This window comes from Rhipicephalus sanguineus, unplaced genomic scaffold (assembly GCF_013339695.2).
Source record: "Rhipicephalus sanguineus isolate Rsan-2018 unplaced genomic scaffold, BIME_Rsan_1.4 Seq406, whole genome shotgun sequence".
Lineage (NCBI taxonomy): Eukaryota > Metazoa > Arthropoda > Arachnida > Ixodida > Ixodidae > Rhipicephalus > Rhipicephalus sanguineus.
The window spans coordinates 21,967-37,159 of NW_023615185.1; the positions used below are offsets into that span (position 1 = coordinate 21,967).

General features: G+C 48.4%; 1 protein-coding gene across 1 annotated transcript; it reads left to right on the forward strand.

Annotated features, from left to right (window-relative positions):
• The first annotated feature begins 738 nt into the window (after nucleotides 1–738).
• LOC119377213 (uncharacterized) lies at nucleotides 739–2,825 on the forward strand. Its single transcript, XM_037646787.2, has 4 exons — nucleotides 739–970; nucleotides 1,316–1,484; nucleotides 1,526–1,593; nucleotides 1,673–2,825. The coding sequence occupies exons 1-4, from the start codon at nucleotides 739–741 to the stop codon at nucleotides 2,707–2,709; spliced, it is 1,506 nt and encodes a 501-aa protein (XP_037502715.2). The 3' UTR covers nucleotides 2,710–2,825.
• The last annotated feature ends 12,368 nt before the right edge of the window (nucleotides 2,826–15,193 follow it).

The following is a 15,193-nucleotide window of genomic DNA, read 5'->3' on the forward strand; positions in this document are numbered from 1 at the left end:
GGTCAGCGCTAGTCCTCGTCGGTTACTCGTCCTTGTGTGTTTCGCGCGCTGTTCACGTCGCCATAAATGTAAAGTACGCCGTTTGGATTAATTTTGATCATCAGGGCTCTTTAACGCGTATCTTAATCTAGTTAAACGAGTGTTTTTGTATAAATTTCGCCACAAGATAAATTTGCGCAAGGCCACCCAGTTTTGCGATTTCCGTGCATTCCATTTTCTCTTCTTTTAGGGGACAATTTGAGTACCGAAGTGTCAGACGTGACTTGACAGAAATATTTCTCTGTAGTGGGACCAGGACCGTAAACAACTAAAGCTCGTCGCGTAACCTATAAATGACAGTGCCGAAGTTATACACCTAACCACAACGCGCATGTGCATGAGAGCCTCTTTTTTGACCACCGAGCCGCTAAAAGGCTATATTCACGGAAGGTTTAATACTTCTAATCTTTAGGACAACGCCAAGTGTACTTTGCAATGCGCTTGAACCATAGAGCGGCACCTACAATGACATGATTCTCGATCGTGAACGGAGGGTACGACGACCACACACAGCACTATCGACAAGTGCACTCACTGATCTTATTACAGTACATATACATAACTTGCACGCGCGTCACTTCCGGCGGCTTCCGGTACGACGTCCACCATCGCTCGGTACCAACGAGCATACGGCGAGTCGGGTTGCCGTGCAAACGGCTGTGTACGCGCCTCCCCGTGTTCTTTGTTTCGGTCGCAATCATGCCCATATGCGCAATATTTGGTTGCCGAGCAAGAAGCAAGAGTGCAAAGAGGGCCAGCTGCGATGGAACAGACGTTGGATTGCACAGTTTGCCTAAAATAATAACTCGGCAGTGTGAAAGGACGAGGATTCTCTCCGAAAAACGCAGGGGTCTCTGGCTTGCCAGTATTAATAGAAAAGACCTAAAGAATCTGGAAAATGTCCGTGTCTGCGGTCGCCACTTCATCACAGGTAAGGCAAAGGCACACCAGCATGCATTCACAAATTGATATCGGCAAGGCATGCCATTCATTGCTATGCGCGCGCGCGGGAGATCTCGTGCGCTGTTTACGTCTGCGGCTTGGGCGCTCGCTTCTGTTACTTCACATTGCATGCTTGCTTAGAGTCCTCGATCGATTGCTCTTTACGTACGCTTTCGCTCTTTTCCGCAGAACGTCAACTATCCTCGTCTGCAGTCTGTTTACGTGTGCTGCACACTCATTTAGCTTCTGCTTCGCATGTGCAACCCCACCGTGTACCGCTAAAAAACGAAGGTGCGTTGCTCTAAGTCTCGCCATCGTATCTCTCAATTTTCAGGCAGGCCTTCGCAGTTGATGGACGATTCAAACCCTGACTGGGCTCCGACGCAGCATCTGGGTCACGGTAGTGACAGACCAGTGACAGATGTAGCGAGGTTCAAGCGTTCGAAGGAGCGCAGCAAAAAAAAAGAAAGGGCCATTGCCGCAGCCAGCGTAGCAGTGCAGCAGTCTCCGCTGGCTACTGAGACCCCGCCAGAAACTGTGCAAGCCCGGAAAGTCAGCCGGAATGTGGAATGGAGCTTCCAGTTTCCACTTCGGATTCGGAGTCAGACAAAAGTAGGTTTGCAACAAAATGTGGTAATGTTGCCTGCTGTGAATCTTCAATTCAGTTCAGCTTTGTTTTTTTTTTTTGCAGCTCATACTGATATGCAGACAGATTTGACGGGGCAAAGCATCGAAGCACTCGAGGCAGACAACAGGAGGCTTTCTTCCGAATTGCACACCTTAAAGAAGCAAAAAGAGCTTCTTGAAGTAACGGAAGAGTCTCTGCGTCAAGATGATGCCAAGGTTGCTTTTTATACGGGAATTGTGAACTATCCAGCCCTACTAGCTATATTCGAACTGGTTGAGCCTGCTGTTAAACATACACCACAAAATGGGCTGCCAAAGTTTGAGGAGTTCATTATGTTTTTAATGAAACTTAAGTTTAACTTTCCGCACCAAGATCTGGCCTACAGATTTCATATTTCATGTTCTACAGTCAGCAGGACTTTCGAGAAGTGGCTGGATGCAGCTTTTGTAAGGCTGAAAACGCAAATTGTGTGGCCGTCACGAAGGGACATTCAAAAAACAATGCCTCAAGCTTTTTTGACCTCATTTGGCTCTAAAGTGGCAGTCATAATTGACTGCTTCGAGATCAAAATTGAGAGGCCATCGTCCTTGCAGCCAAGAAGCGAGACTTGGTCTAACTATAAGAACAGCAACACTGCCAAGTTTTTAATTGGCATCTGTCCACAAGGGGTCATTTCATACATTTCTGAAGGGTGGGGCGGGAGAGCAAGCGATAAACACATTACCGAACATTGCGGCATTTTGGAGCATTTGTCACAAGGAGACGTTGTTCTCGCTGACAGGGGTTTCGACATAGCGGACACCTTAGGTTTGTACTGTGCTGTACTCCACATCCCTGCATTCACTAGAGGACAGAAACAACTCACTGCAGTGGATGTAGAGAAGACGAGGAAGCTGGCGAATGTTCGCATCCATGTTGAGCGCGTAATAGGACTTGTACGGAACAAATACTTGATAATGAAGGCTATCCAGCCAATTCATTATGTCATTAGCAAGCCCGGACATGCATTCACTGCACTTGATAAAATTGTTACAGTTTGCTGTGCCCTCACCAACCTTTGTCCTTCGGTCGTCGCTGCAAATGCCAAACTGCCTCCATAAATAGTCCTGCTGCTGTTCTTTGCCGATTGAACATCTTCATTTGTGACTTTTTTATGCGATAAAGACTCACCCTCAAGGTATATTTCTTGACCAACAGCACTAGCTAGTGGAGGGGCCCCATCACGCAGCTATTATCAGTGCACTGCTGGACAAGACAGTCCACCGACATGTTGTTAGAACATTGTGTGTCAATAAAGATGTTTTCAGTCGAGTCAATCTCATTGCATAGTGTATTTACCAAGATTCACGAGTTTCCTTTTATGTTCAGAAAAAGTGTACACCTCTGCTGTTTTCTTATAAATGAACATGCCAATTGATCTAATGAGTCCTTTGATAGACTTCTATGTATGCATATTCATTCTCAAGCTCAGTTGCAAATACCTTCATCTCGAACAATATTTGACTACGTGGTGGAGTATGAATGACGTCTCTACCCTGTGTGGTGCGAAAGCACACGTCTGTTTGCTATGTTGAAGGTTTCACCCCCTTCCTCACTGCAAAGGTAGCTGAAAGTATTGCATAAATAGCAGCAAGATGCTATCATTTTTAAAGAGTGCTTAACAGCGCAAACGACAGGAGGGGATAGAAAAGAGGAGACAGCGCTCTGTCTCCTCTCTTCTATTCCCTCCTGTCGTTTGCGCTGTTAAGCACTCTTTATCGTGTTGTACCGACATGCCAATCCCACTGTCTCTTAACTATCATTTTTATTCTAGAATTTTTCTATTCCTGCAAAACCTTAGGTTGTAGGTGGTTGACAGAAATCTGGCATTCCATTGGTATAGGTGCTGCATTTGCACACATAAAGACAAATACTTTATTTAGCAGTTGCAAAAAAGTGAGTTTGGTAGTGTTCACACAGCCATTTCTTGCTGCACACACGATGGGCCACTTCTTGATGCACACACGATGGGCAACAAATCTTCACTCGCAAAGCTACGTTGTGCTTACACTTGTTGCTGTACTGGCCACTCCAGGTGTAGTCTTGACCACGTTTGACAAACAGCTAAATGGTACTGCAGCTCTGTTCAGATTCGTAGCTTTGTGTTGGCTTTTCTCAGCAATGCACTCCTCACAAAACCACTCTTTTTGTTTCGGCGCCCTCCTAATTCCAAGACAGATGTAGTGAAACCACCTGTACTTGCAATTTTGGCCTTCACATGCCAGCATTTTACCAGATTCAGGCCCTCTGCAGAAGCAGTACACCGTCTCATTTTCACTGTTCTGACTGCTTGTTGTAGTTTTCCTAGTGAAATAACTTGCAAGGAGTTCTGGCATGATCACATGTGTGAAGAATTTTTTTGTGGAGGCCAGCACAGAGTCCAGAAAGCTATTGTCCTTGGTCACCCTTTCTATGAAGACGGACGACGGAGTCCAAACAACAAATCGCAATAGGTCGCATTGCAGACTGCCATTTGTGTTTGTACTTGATAGTAATATTGGCGTGTTTTTCTCAAAGTCAGCTTCCCATTTCTCATTCTTGAGACAAAAACTTGTGTCATTGCTTGCCTCTTCTATACTTCTGCTGGCTAATGTGTATGGACATTTCACCTCAACAATGCCCTTGCCGCAGCATGTGCAACTGACAGACGCATCCGGTGTTGCTGCAAGGTACGGGTGTTGCACGCTCAGGTAAACTCCCGGCTTGAAGTGCTGAAGTCGCTGTGATGCTGCTTCATTTCAGCCACGTAGCTTTTAATAGCGTCACACTCATGTTCCAATCCCCAAGATGTCGCTGCTGTGGTAAACTTCTGTTGCTCTGGGTAACATATTTTCTTTAGGAGGCTTACAGAAGGTCTTGTCCAAGCTCGTCGAGCACACAGATTTTGCTACAGAAGCGGTTATTCTGCCCGCTCGATACGTAAACACTTGGGGCAACTCGACTGTTCTCTTGTGATACTTTCTACGTGGTTCACCATTCCTTCACTTATGACAAGCTGTTTAAGGAACGCCTCACCACGGTGACTGAGTGTGTCTAGGTCCTCGGACTGTGCTTCTGCCAATAACAAGTTGCGTAGCAGTTGAGGCTCTAGCACTCGTGGTGGCGCGAACATACTGCTATAATTCGGGTGCACCCTAAAGATTGCTGGCATAACTCCAGCGTCAGCAAGACGTGAATGAAAGGACTTTAATTTCTTCATCACTGGGAGGTAATGGCACAGCTGGAAGGGCTTGTGGGGAGCACGTGGATGTGCTTTCTGCTCTTGGCTGAAGGTGAACAGTGTCCATTTGCTTCTTTCTCTTCTTAATGATGAAAAATCTATTTCTTTTAGGCGGTTTTGGTTGTGTGCCAGGGCGGTGGCTGGGAGCCATGCGTTTTTTCTTCCTGTGCATGTCGTGTTTCTCTCAAGCGTACGATGTTTCTACTGCAAACAGCACAGCACCAATGTGCGAACATGCTTCCCCTGCACCTGCCATGCAGGTGCAGTGAGCAGTAATGATGCTGCATCTACATTAGCCAGGCACCACACTTTCAGGTCTGGCTCTCGGATCGCTGAGAATGGCTGACCTGAAAAAAAAAAGTTGCTTGAAATTAGTTTTCGAAAATTTTGCTTGCTTGGTGATCGCAAGACTAACCCCACGCATGACGGTTTGCGGCATCTAAATGTGCAACCTGAACTAGAAAGGTTGTATCATGTTTACATCTCGGCGCTTAGCAGTACCAACACTGAACACCTACATTCGACCGCACAAAAAACAACGCCCTCGTATGAACGGCACCGCAGAATGAAAAAGCTCGGTGTATTTTATGCATTCTGGCGCGCAAAAATCTCTTTTCGTTCGTTATTGCCTTACCTCGCCCAGTACGACGACGCGCTCCGACTGGAGTGCGTTGCTGCGATGTTCCGCACCCAGCCGCTAGTAAAGTAGTTGTGTGCTTCCAGCGATTTATAGGCCTTCATTTGCTGCAAGGGGACGTAGCTGGTAGACAAACCAGGTAGTGATGATGTCCACCTGAGTTGTCGCTGGAAGAAGCTCCACATCTGCAGTTGCATCCGCGCCGACTCGGAGAGTGTAAGGGTCCCACACCGTCGCAGATATTGATCTTCGCCTCGTACCGTGCCCGCGTAGCGCCGGACAAGGCACTGTAGTACGCAGGACAAACTCCAAGCACTTGCCTTCGGCATCACTGCGCTTGAACAGTCGAGCACGCCAGTCACACGCGTTATGGTTGAGAGACAACGAGCGCGACCCAGTGTAGCGTGCGCATGGGTACGGGTATGGCGGACGGTCGGTGCAGACGACACACGTGGACGTCACGTGAAAGTTATGTAATACAGCGATCAAGGCCAAATGCTCCTTTACATCGTGTTAGGCATACGTATGAGCGGTTAAAGTTGCACTAACGCAACGGAACAAACCGCCTTTTGAGGATCTGCATGACGTACGCGCACATGCAAACACAACGTGGCTAGCAGACGACGCATGGAGCAATCCACACTAGGCGCGCTTCAGCCAGAAGCTGCCAGGCGGCGACTCCGCTCGATCTCGCGGCCAATAGCTGTATTGCTTTTTTTTTTCCTAAATCTAGCTTCATTGGCTACGTATTGCTACAAAAAGTGACGTTTAATGTGAAGGCAAATAGAAGAAATTGACAGTGAACTCTAGAGCGTAATTATTGGCAGCGCCACCACATGGCATTCAACAATACGTGAAGTGTGGCCTCCGAGATTTTTGACAAGACTCGCCCTGCGTGTATTTGCAGAAATCTCGGAGACCATATTTTACGTTTTGTTCAATGCCATGCGGTGGCGCTGCGAGCATTTACGCTCACTGTCAAGCTTCTTCAATTTGCCTTCACATTACACGTTACTTTTTGTAGCACTCCGTAGCAACTGAAGCCAGTGTCACGCTTATAACACTGCCACACAAGGTACCACTGGCTTTTCGCCGTTTTTTACTATATGGACGAGAGCCCTCTTGCACAATGGACACCATGCTTCCGTACCGACCCGACACTTCCGATTGCACAACGGTGTCTGAAGCGGCCAATACACAGATGACTGTAGGCAGCTTGCGCGTACACTTACGACCGCCGCTCCAGGTCGCCAAAAAGCGCCGGCATGAAACGAATTGTCTACCACAACATTTGTGACCGCGTTCACTCGTTTGGTTGTCGGTCCCCACCGCTTAGCCTGGACTTTCAACGAAGTTTCTTGCCCGTTATGATGGCCCTTACCGTATAATTGACCGCACATCCTCTGTCAACTACGTCGTTGAACCTGTGACGCCATCCCACGACCTCAGGCATCGCGGTCGTGACACTGTGCATGTCAGCCGACCAAGCCATATTATGACCCTGTGATCCTACCTGCACTTAGTCGCCAGGATGGCTCCTTTTCACTCCGGGGCCATTGTAGTGAGGAAGAAGAGCTTCCGTGTCTGTTGTTGCTGTGCGCGCGATCTACCTCGTGTTCTGCCAGTGCTACCCGACTGTTTAAGACGTCGCTGTCTCATAATAAATCATCGCCACGACGTCAGTTTTAAGAAACAAAGGAAACCATACAGCTATAGCAAGTGACACTAAAATAAAAACCCACCACCTGTGATTCAAAGCCGGGGCCTTTTACGTAGGAAGCGGGCATTCTACCTCTGCACAAATTGATGGAGCCGCGCACAACTCTTAAATGGCGGCACATTGCAGGCTGCTGATCGCAGCGCCTCAAGCCACTTGACTCTGTTTGGGCTTGACTTTGCGAAGCTCGTTCCTCGTACTCCCCTGTCCTAGTACCTATTACCGGAGGGCCCATCTTCTAATCTATCTTTACATCGTCGAGAGTGTAAGTACAGACCAAAAGTCATGAATGTGCAGTTTTGTACCGGCACATGAATAAAGACGGGCGTCTAATGATTCAGGCATGGCATATCGGCAATTGTGGGAAGCGCATGCGTGAGTCAACCATTGATTAAGTTGTATAAAGAAGAAATGACCTGCCTTAGCAGTTTCTTTCACGAAGACCCCCACGCGTGCCAGATTGATAGGTGCGCCTTACCTGCGCAATGCGCAGATAAGTTTTGGTCTTCTTTCTTTTCTGCCACAGTGGCCCTCTTCAGTTGTTAGTCGCGTTTGTGGTGTCTTGACTATTTTCTTGTGTCCGTGTGTGCAGGCCCTGTCTTTCAAAATTAACTCTTACATGACGATTTGCCGAAGATGGTTTGCCAAATAAAATCAGATGGCGCCACTGGCACCGTGGCCTTTGAGTCCCTGGAATGTGAATTTAGGCAAGCTGCAGAATATGTCTTCATCCGCGCCGCGTCGTCTGCTCTGCGTCTCCGCGCCCGCGTTCGGCCAGTAAAGCGAGTAGACGGCACCACGAGAAAGAAATGTCACATGGACTGAAGGTGTTTGAAGCGCTTCTTTCCGCCTCGAACTTATCACGTTGTCGTCGTGCGCTTTTGTGGCCCGGTAAGTACGAAGCGTACGCTGGTATTTCTTATATTTGCGTCCTGAAGCTTTGATAGCGATGTATTCGTCACTATTTTGCACTGCTTCCAAAATATACTCCCCTGACCTGGGAGACGAGGCTTAGCAGAAGTGGCTGAACAAGCAGCTGATCTCAACAATAATAACAAAACATGTCTGATGCTTTGTCCGCAGCGTGAGACGACACGAAGCTATAGCCTATTTCGCCATTTATTTATTGTTGCGAGGACAGTGGGCAAATAGCAAGTGCGAATTCAGATCGAAGCGGGCAGCGTCTGCACGGCTGCTGCCATGTTGATTTGTAACCACAGTTACTGGTGTATACTGATACCACCATTAAAGGCATAAGACAGAAATGCGAAGGAATAAACATATCGTTGGAGCGTAGTACGTACTAAACGAATGCCAATATCTCAATTTTGTCAACTTCTAAGCGATCACAGAGAAAACTATGTTTGGGTGCTCAAGCATGTGACTTGCTTACATCCTGCTATAACGAGCTTATGTGGTACGTCCATGACCGCTTCGCTGGTCAAAGGCCAGTCACGATCACGTGATCAACGTGTCCAACCCTGCGCTGCTGCGGAAAATAGACACGGTAGCGCTCTTACGTACCAGATGGTGCTACAGGCGGCGGTGGTTGGTTTCGCGATTTCATCGAACTAATAGTCTTGCAAGTTCTTGCCTCGGCCTGCTCGCACAATCACTTGATTCATTCTCCGCGTCTACCAGGGCGTAGCCAGAAATTTTTTCGGGGGGGGGGGGGGTTCAACCATACTTTATGTATGTTCGTGCGTGCGTTTGTATGTGCGCGTGTATATATACGCAAGCAAAACAAAAATTTCGGGGGGGGCTTGAACCCCCCCCCCCCCCCCCTGGCGTCTACGCATACCGTTTGCCCGTCATTGCATCACGTAAGTCTTTCTGGCCTGCACTGCCCGGACAAATGTGCGCGCTATGTCCGGGCCACATGGGAGGATCCAACAAGGCCGCCCTCGCGGACACTTTACATGCGCAGGAGCAGATTGGTGGCAAGAACAATGGCCTGGTAGCTGTTGCTCGTCGTACGTTACAATATTAAAATTTGAAGCGCCGAAAAATCTATCTCGATTTTACGAACTTCCCTACTTAACAAATATTTTGAGCGTCCCAATCACTTCGTTATACCGAGTAGTTTCAACTGTAGCATAAAACGATCGAGAAGTCTCCTTAATGTTGCGGCGCAAACTGGGCCGAGTGGTGGTGATACCACATAATAAGCTTAAAGAAACAAGTGCGTGTAACAATATATTCAATACGTTCCGAAGCACCACGCTACTCTTCTTTATCTATCTATCTATCTATCTATCTATCTATCTATCTATCTATCTATCTATCTATCTATCTATCTATCTATCTATCTATCTATCTATCTATCTATCTATCTATCTATCTATCTATCTATCTATCTATCTATCTATCTATCTATCTTGCCGCCTACGTCTGGGCGCTCTCCTGGTCGTCTCCATAACTTGTAATATGCCAAAATTGGCATAGCAGGGAATCAGTGTATGACGTACACAATTCACTGGTCATGACATGAATAACGCAAAACGCCTGTCACGTACGTCATGAAACCCTTTCCCTCAGTTACGTGTCGCACATACCCGCGTAACCACAGTTCACGTTATGCGGGTATGAGCCACAGGTGATTTCACAGTCTCAGTCAATACAGAAACCGCGAACATACACATCGAAATGATGCAAGGCAAGTGAGGAATGAAAGCAGAACTCCCCTGGAAGACGCTCGATTGCCATCCACTAGTCCGCGTGGTCCGCCAGAATGACGCAGTGTTCTCTTCATTTCTTATGAGGCTGGGCGATGACCTCGTGCTGACTGAGTATGACGCCAGATTGCTTGAGAGCCGCTTTCTCACACGCGGAGAAGCCGCCGCTAAGTGCTCTCACGACGTACGGCTGTACTGCAGCAATGCGGACGGCGACCACTAAACGTACGTTGCCTCGACGTTGCGCACAACGTGTTGTGTCGTACCGCATGCGATAAGATAAAATGCTCTAAGAACGAGCAGATACACAGGGATGTTCTGAACAAGATGGCCAAGATGAACGCAAGTGACATGGGTGGCATGCCGGCCTCAATTTGCCTAAGCATCGGCAAGCCGTACATGATCACGGCCAACATCGACGTAAGCGACGGCCTCGTTAATGCAAACATGGGCACCTTGTGGTACATCGAGCATGACGAGCACGGCAACCTCGTGCGACTGTGGCTTGAATTTCCAACGTCCACGGTAGGCATTGTCGTCCCAGCCAGGACGAAGCACATCACTGCCGCACATCCCTCAAAAAACATGAAACGGGTGCCAGTGGTAATGCCAACCACCACAACCACGATATACCACAGAAATATTATCTCGCGTAACAGGGCAGTTTCCTTGCGCAAACACCATAAGTATATATAAGTCACAAAGGGCCATATACCCCTACGTAGTCCACGGATACGACAAGCGCCAACCACTGAAGTTCGTCCACGCAGAATTTTCCAGGGCTACCAGCCCCGACGGCCTATACCTCACCAAAGCAGAGGTGACTCCAGGTTCCGACATGTCGCCGGCTCTATCGACATACAGTGTGTCGACATGACCCGGATAGCAAACATGCCTCGAGACATTATCTTGGACCGGGCTGCCACTTTCATTCGATGGCACAATCGCAACAATAAGCTGACGCTCGCCACTCTCAATGTACAGTCTGTGCGCGAGCACGTGCACTACCTCTAAAAAGAGGCTCTGCTCGCAGAAACTGCCGTGTTAGCGCTTTCTCACACCTGGAGCGATGAGCCGACTGTGTCGCCCACAGCAAGCGGCTTCATTGTAGGTGTGGAGGCGTGGGCACATATAGGTACATGGCGATGCGAAACTTCAACGTACGCCGCATCTCACTTCGCCGGCCGCCAGAAACACAACACACTGAGAGAAGCAGCGGAATCGGCGAGGTCTGTGTTGCGCGAATAAATGCAATAACAAATATATTCCGCTCGCCGCCATCTACCTGAGAACTCTTAAGAACGCCTTCCGCACATGCACAGGGGTTCGTGAAACGTGCGTGCTTTCTTCATCTGAACGGACAAGTATAAGCTATTGCTAACCGCGTCTGGTGTTGTTAATACCCATGTTGCTGTTGGCGTCGTAAGCAACGGTTATACAACACATGTGCGACTCTTCAACATATGTGTGCGTATACCATTTGCACATATCATTAACGTTATTTCGTAACGTTTCGCTCAATGTAAAAAAATTACGCCACAGTCAGCTTCCCGACACAGGCTTCGCATTACATCGATTCCCACGGTACGTGGGATCTGCCGAATTTTTTTACGTCTGGTTTTGGACATTTCAGATTCCGCCGAATAAAATTGAGTGCCTAGGTACTTATATGTAGGTCCCGTTTCTTATCAGGGTATTCTTTATCTGGTAAATACATGCAATAATTTTCACTTTCTTTTTTTTTAAAACAGACGAACACACGTTTTTGTGTTCATCTGCCACGAGGACACCAAATAAAATGTATATTAATTGTCGCGTCGCAGGACTTTGTTCACTTTTAATTTTGCTATAGACAACACACTCATCAGCAGACAACGTTATAACCGAAAAAATACCCACAGTAATATCGTCCATGTAAAGTAAAAACAAAAACATGGTTCCTCCCTCCGTCGTAGGAATCGGTATAACATGAAAGTGAACCGTGCCTTCAAGGAGTACAGTTGATCGTTTATTGTACATTGATGTACGACAGCTTGCACATTGTCTTTTCGGTATTTGGCAGATACAGCATCGTTTGACGTGGATACACCCGCTTTGACGCCTACTGGCACATCTCTGCCCCGCCACGGTGGTCTAGTGGTTATGGCGCTGGACTGCTAGCCCGAAGGTCGCGGGATCGAATCCGGGCCGCGGCGGCTGCATTTTCGACGGAGGCAAAAATGTTTGAGGCCCGTGTACTTAGATTTCGGTGCACGTCAAAGAACCCCAGGTGGTCGAAATTTCAGGAGCCCTCCACTACGGCGTCCCTCATAATGATATCGTGGTTTTGGGACGTTAAGCCCCAGATATTATTATTATTATTATTATTACTGGAACATTTCTGTCCCGACGACTGACGCCAAAGATCATGATTTAGCCCTTGCGGTAGCTGAAATATTTAATATATACCTGGACGTAGCATATGCTGAATCCCGCGCAAAGATGGAATCAACAAGTACATAATAGGCAAAATATTCAAGGCACTGTATAAGAACTGGTACTCCATATGCGCCTATTCAAAGCGTCGTCATTTGGCGAGAGAAACGCCGAGGTGTGCGCTACACAGTAATAAGAACACCTTCGCCTTTGCGCATGCATATAGTACCACACTGCGCTTTATGAACGCTACAGGCAGGTCTGTACTTGAGCCGTGAACGCGGGAAGGCGTTCCACTCAATGGCGTCTCCCGCTGCACACTAAACCCTGAAACTACTGAAGCGCTCACTGTAATGTCCTGATGCAGTACTTCATTTACCGATCCCAGAGAGCTGCACCGTTCCCCGCCCCCTTCCTCTCCAGCCAAGGTCCCTCTGAAAGAGAGAAGGTGCGAGAGATATAAGGCGCGTTTGCCAAACCACATGCACGAGCGTCCGGGGCGCAATGTTTAGAGCGGTTGATACCTATCGTCGCGGACCGAGCGGTCGCGGGTTCGATACCAAGGTCATCCACATGAGCGGAAATACGTCACTGAAGTCTTGGGGGACCCCGGCATAAAACACTGCCCCGTTGAAAACTTCTAAGCCGTTCCACGTCGTCTCTAGCGTCGGACAGCGAAGCTGTCGCGCATTGTTTCATGCATTTCGTTCTTCGAGTAGTGGGTAGGATAGTGCTGCAGGAAAATGAGTGGGGGATTCGATATTTCTGCATGAAGTATTGGGTTGGATACTGCTGCGAGAAGTGGTCGGTCGGATACTCCTGAATGAAGTGTTGGTTTATTTACTGCTGGAGGTAGTAGTGGAGTGGATACTGTTGCAGGGAGTGGTGGGTCGGATACTCCTGAATGAAATGGTGGGTTATATACTGCTGCAGGAAGTAGTGGAGTGGATACTGCTGCAAGGAGGGGTGGGTCGGATACTCCTGAATAAAGTGGTGGGTTATATATACTGCTGCAGGAATTAGTGGAGTGGATACTGCTGCGAGAAGTGGTCGGTGGGATACTCCTGAATGAAGTGTTGGTTTACTTACTGCTGCAGGAAGTAGTGGAGTGAATACTGCTGCAAGGAGTCGTGGGCCGGATACTCCTGAATGAAGTGGTGGGTTATATACAGCTGCAGAAAGTAGTGGAGTGGATACTGCTGCAAGGAGTGGTGGGTCGGATACTCCTGAATGAAGTGGCGGGTTATATACTGCTGCAAGAAGTAGTGAAGTGGATACTGCTGCAGCGAGTCGTGGGTTGGATACTCCTGAATGATGTGGCGGGTTATATACTGCTGCAGGAAGTAGTTGAGTGGATACTGCTGCAGGGTGTGGTGGTCGGATACTCCTGAATGAAGTGGCGGGTTATGTACTGCTGCAGGGAGTAGTTGAGCGGATTCTGCTGCAGGGAGTGGTGGGTCGGATACTCCTGAATGATGTGGTGGGTTATATACTGCTGCAGGAAGTAGTGGAGTGAATACTGCTGCAAGGAGTCGTGGGTTGGATACTACTGAATGAAGGGGTGGGTTAGATACTGCTGGAGGTAGTAGTGGAGTGGATACTGTTGCAGGGAGTGGTGGGTCGGATACTCCTGAATGAAGTGGTAGGTTATATACTGTTGCAGGAAGTAGTGGAGTGGATACTGCTGCAAGGAGTGGTGGATCGGATACTCCTGAATGAAGTGGCGGATATGTACTGCTGCAGGGAGTGGCGGATCGGATACTCCTGAATGATGTGGTGGGTTATATACTGCTGCAGGAAGTAGTGGAGTGAATACTGCTGCAGGGAGTGGGGGTCAGATACTCCTGAATGAAGTGGCGGGTTATGTACTGCTGCAGGGAGTAGTTGAGCGGATACTGCTGCAGGGAGTGGTGGGTCGGATACTCCTGAATGATGTGGTGGGTTATATACTGCTGCAGGAAGTAGTGGAGTGAATACTGCTGCAAGGAGTCGTGGGTTGGATACTACTGAATGAAGGGGTGGGTTAGATACTGCTGGAGGTAGTAGTGGAGTGGTTACTGCTGCAGGGAATGGTGGGTCGGATACTCCTGAATGATGTGGTGGGTTATATACTGCTGCAGGAAGTAGTGGAGTGAATACTGCTGCAAGGAGGCGTGGGTTGGATACTACTGAATGAAGGGGTGGGTTAGATACTGCTGGAGGTAGTAGTGGAGTGGATACTGCCGCAGGGAGTGGTGGGTCGGATACTCCTGATGTGGCGGGTTATATACTGCTGCAGGAAGTAGTTGAGTGGATACTGCTGCAGGGAGTGGTGGGTCGGATACTCCTGAATGAAGTGGCGGGTTATGTACTGCTGCAGGGAGTAGTTGAGCGGATACTGCTGCAGGGAGTGGTGGGTCGGATACTCCTGAATGAAGTGGCGGGTTATGTACTGCTGCAGGAAGTAGTTGAGCGGATACTCCTGAATGATGTGGTGGGTTATATACTGCTGCAGGAAGTAGTGGAGTGAATACTGCTGCAAGGAGTCGTGGGTTGGATATTACTGAATGAAGGAGTGGGTTAGATACTGCTGGAGGTAGTAGTGGAGTGGATACTGTTGCAGGGAGTGGTGGGTCGGATACTCCTGAATGAAGTGGTAGGTTATATACTGTTGCAGGAAGTAGTGGAGTGGATACTGCTGCAGGAAGTAGTGGAGTGGATACTCCTGCAGCGAGTGGTGGGTTGGATACTCCTGAATGATGTGGCGGGTTATATACTGCTGCAGGAAGTAGTTGAGTGGATACTGCTGCAGGGAGTGGTGGGTCGGATACTCCTGAATGAAGTGGCGGGTTATGTACTGCTGCAGGAAGTAGTTGAGCGGATACTCCTGAATGAAGTGGCG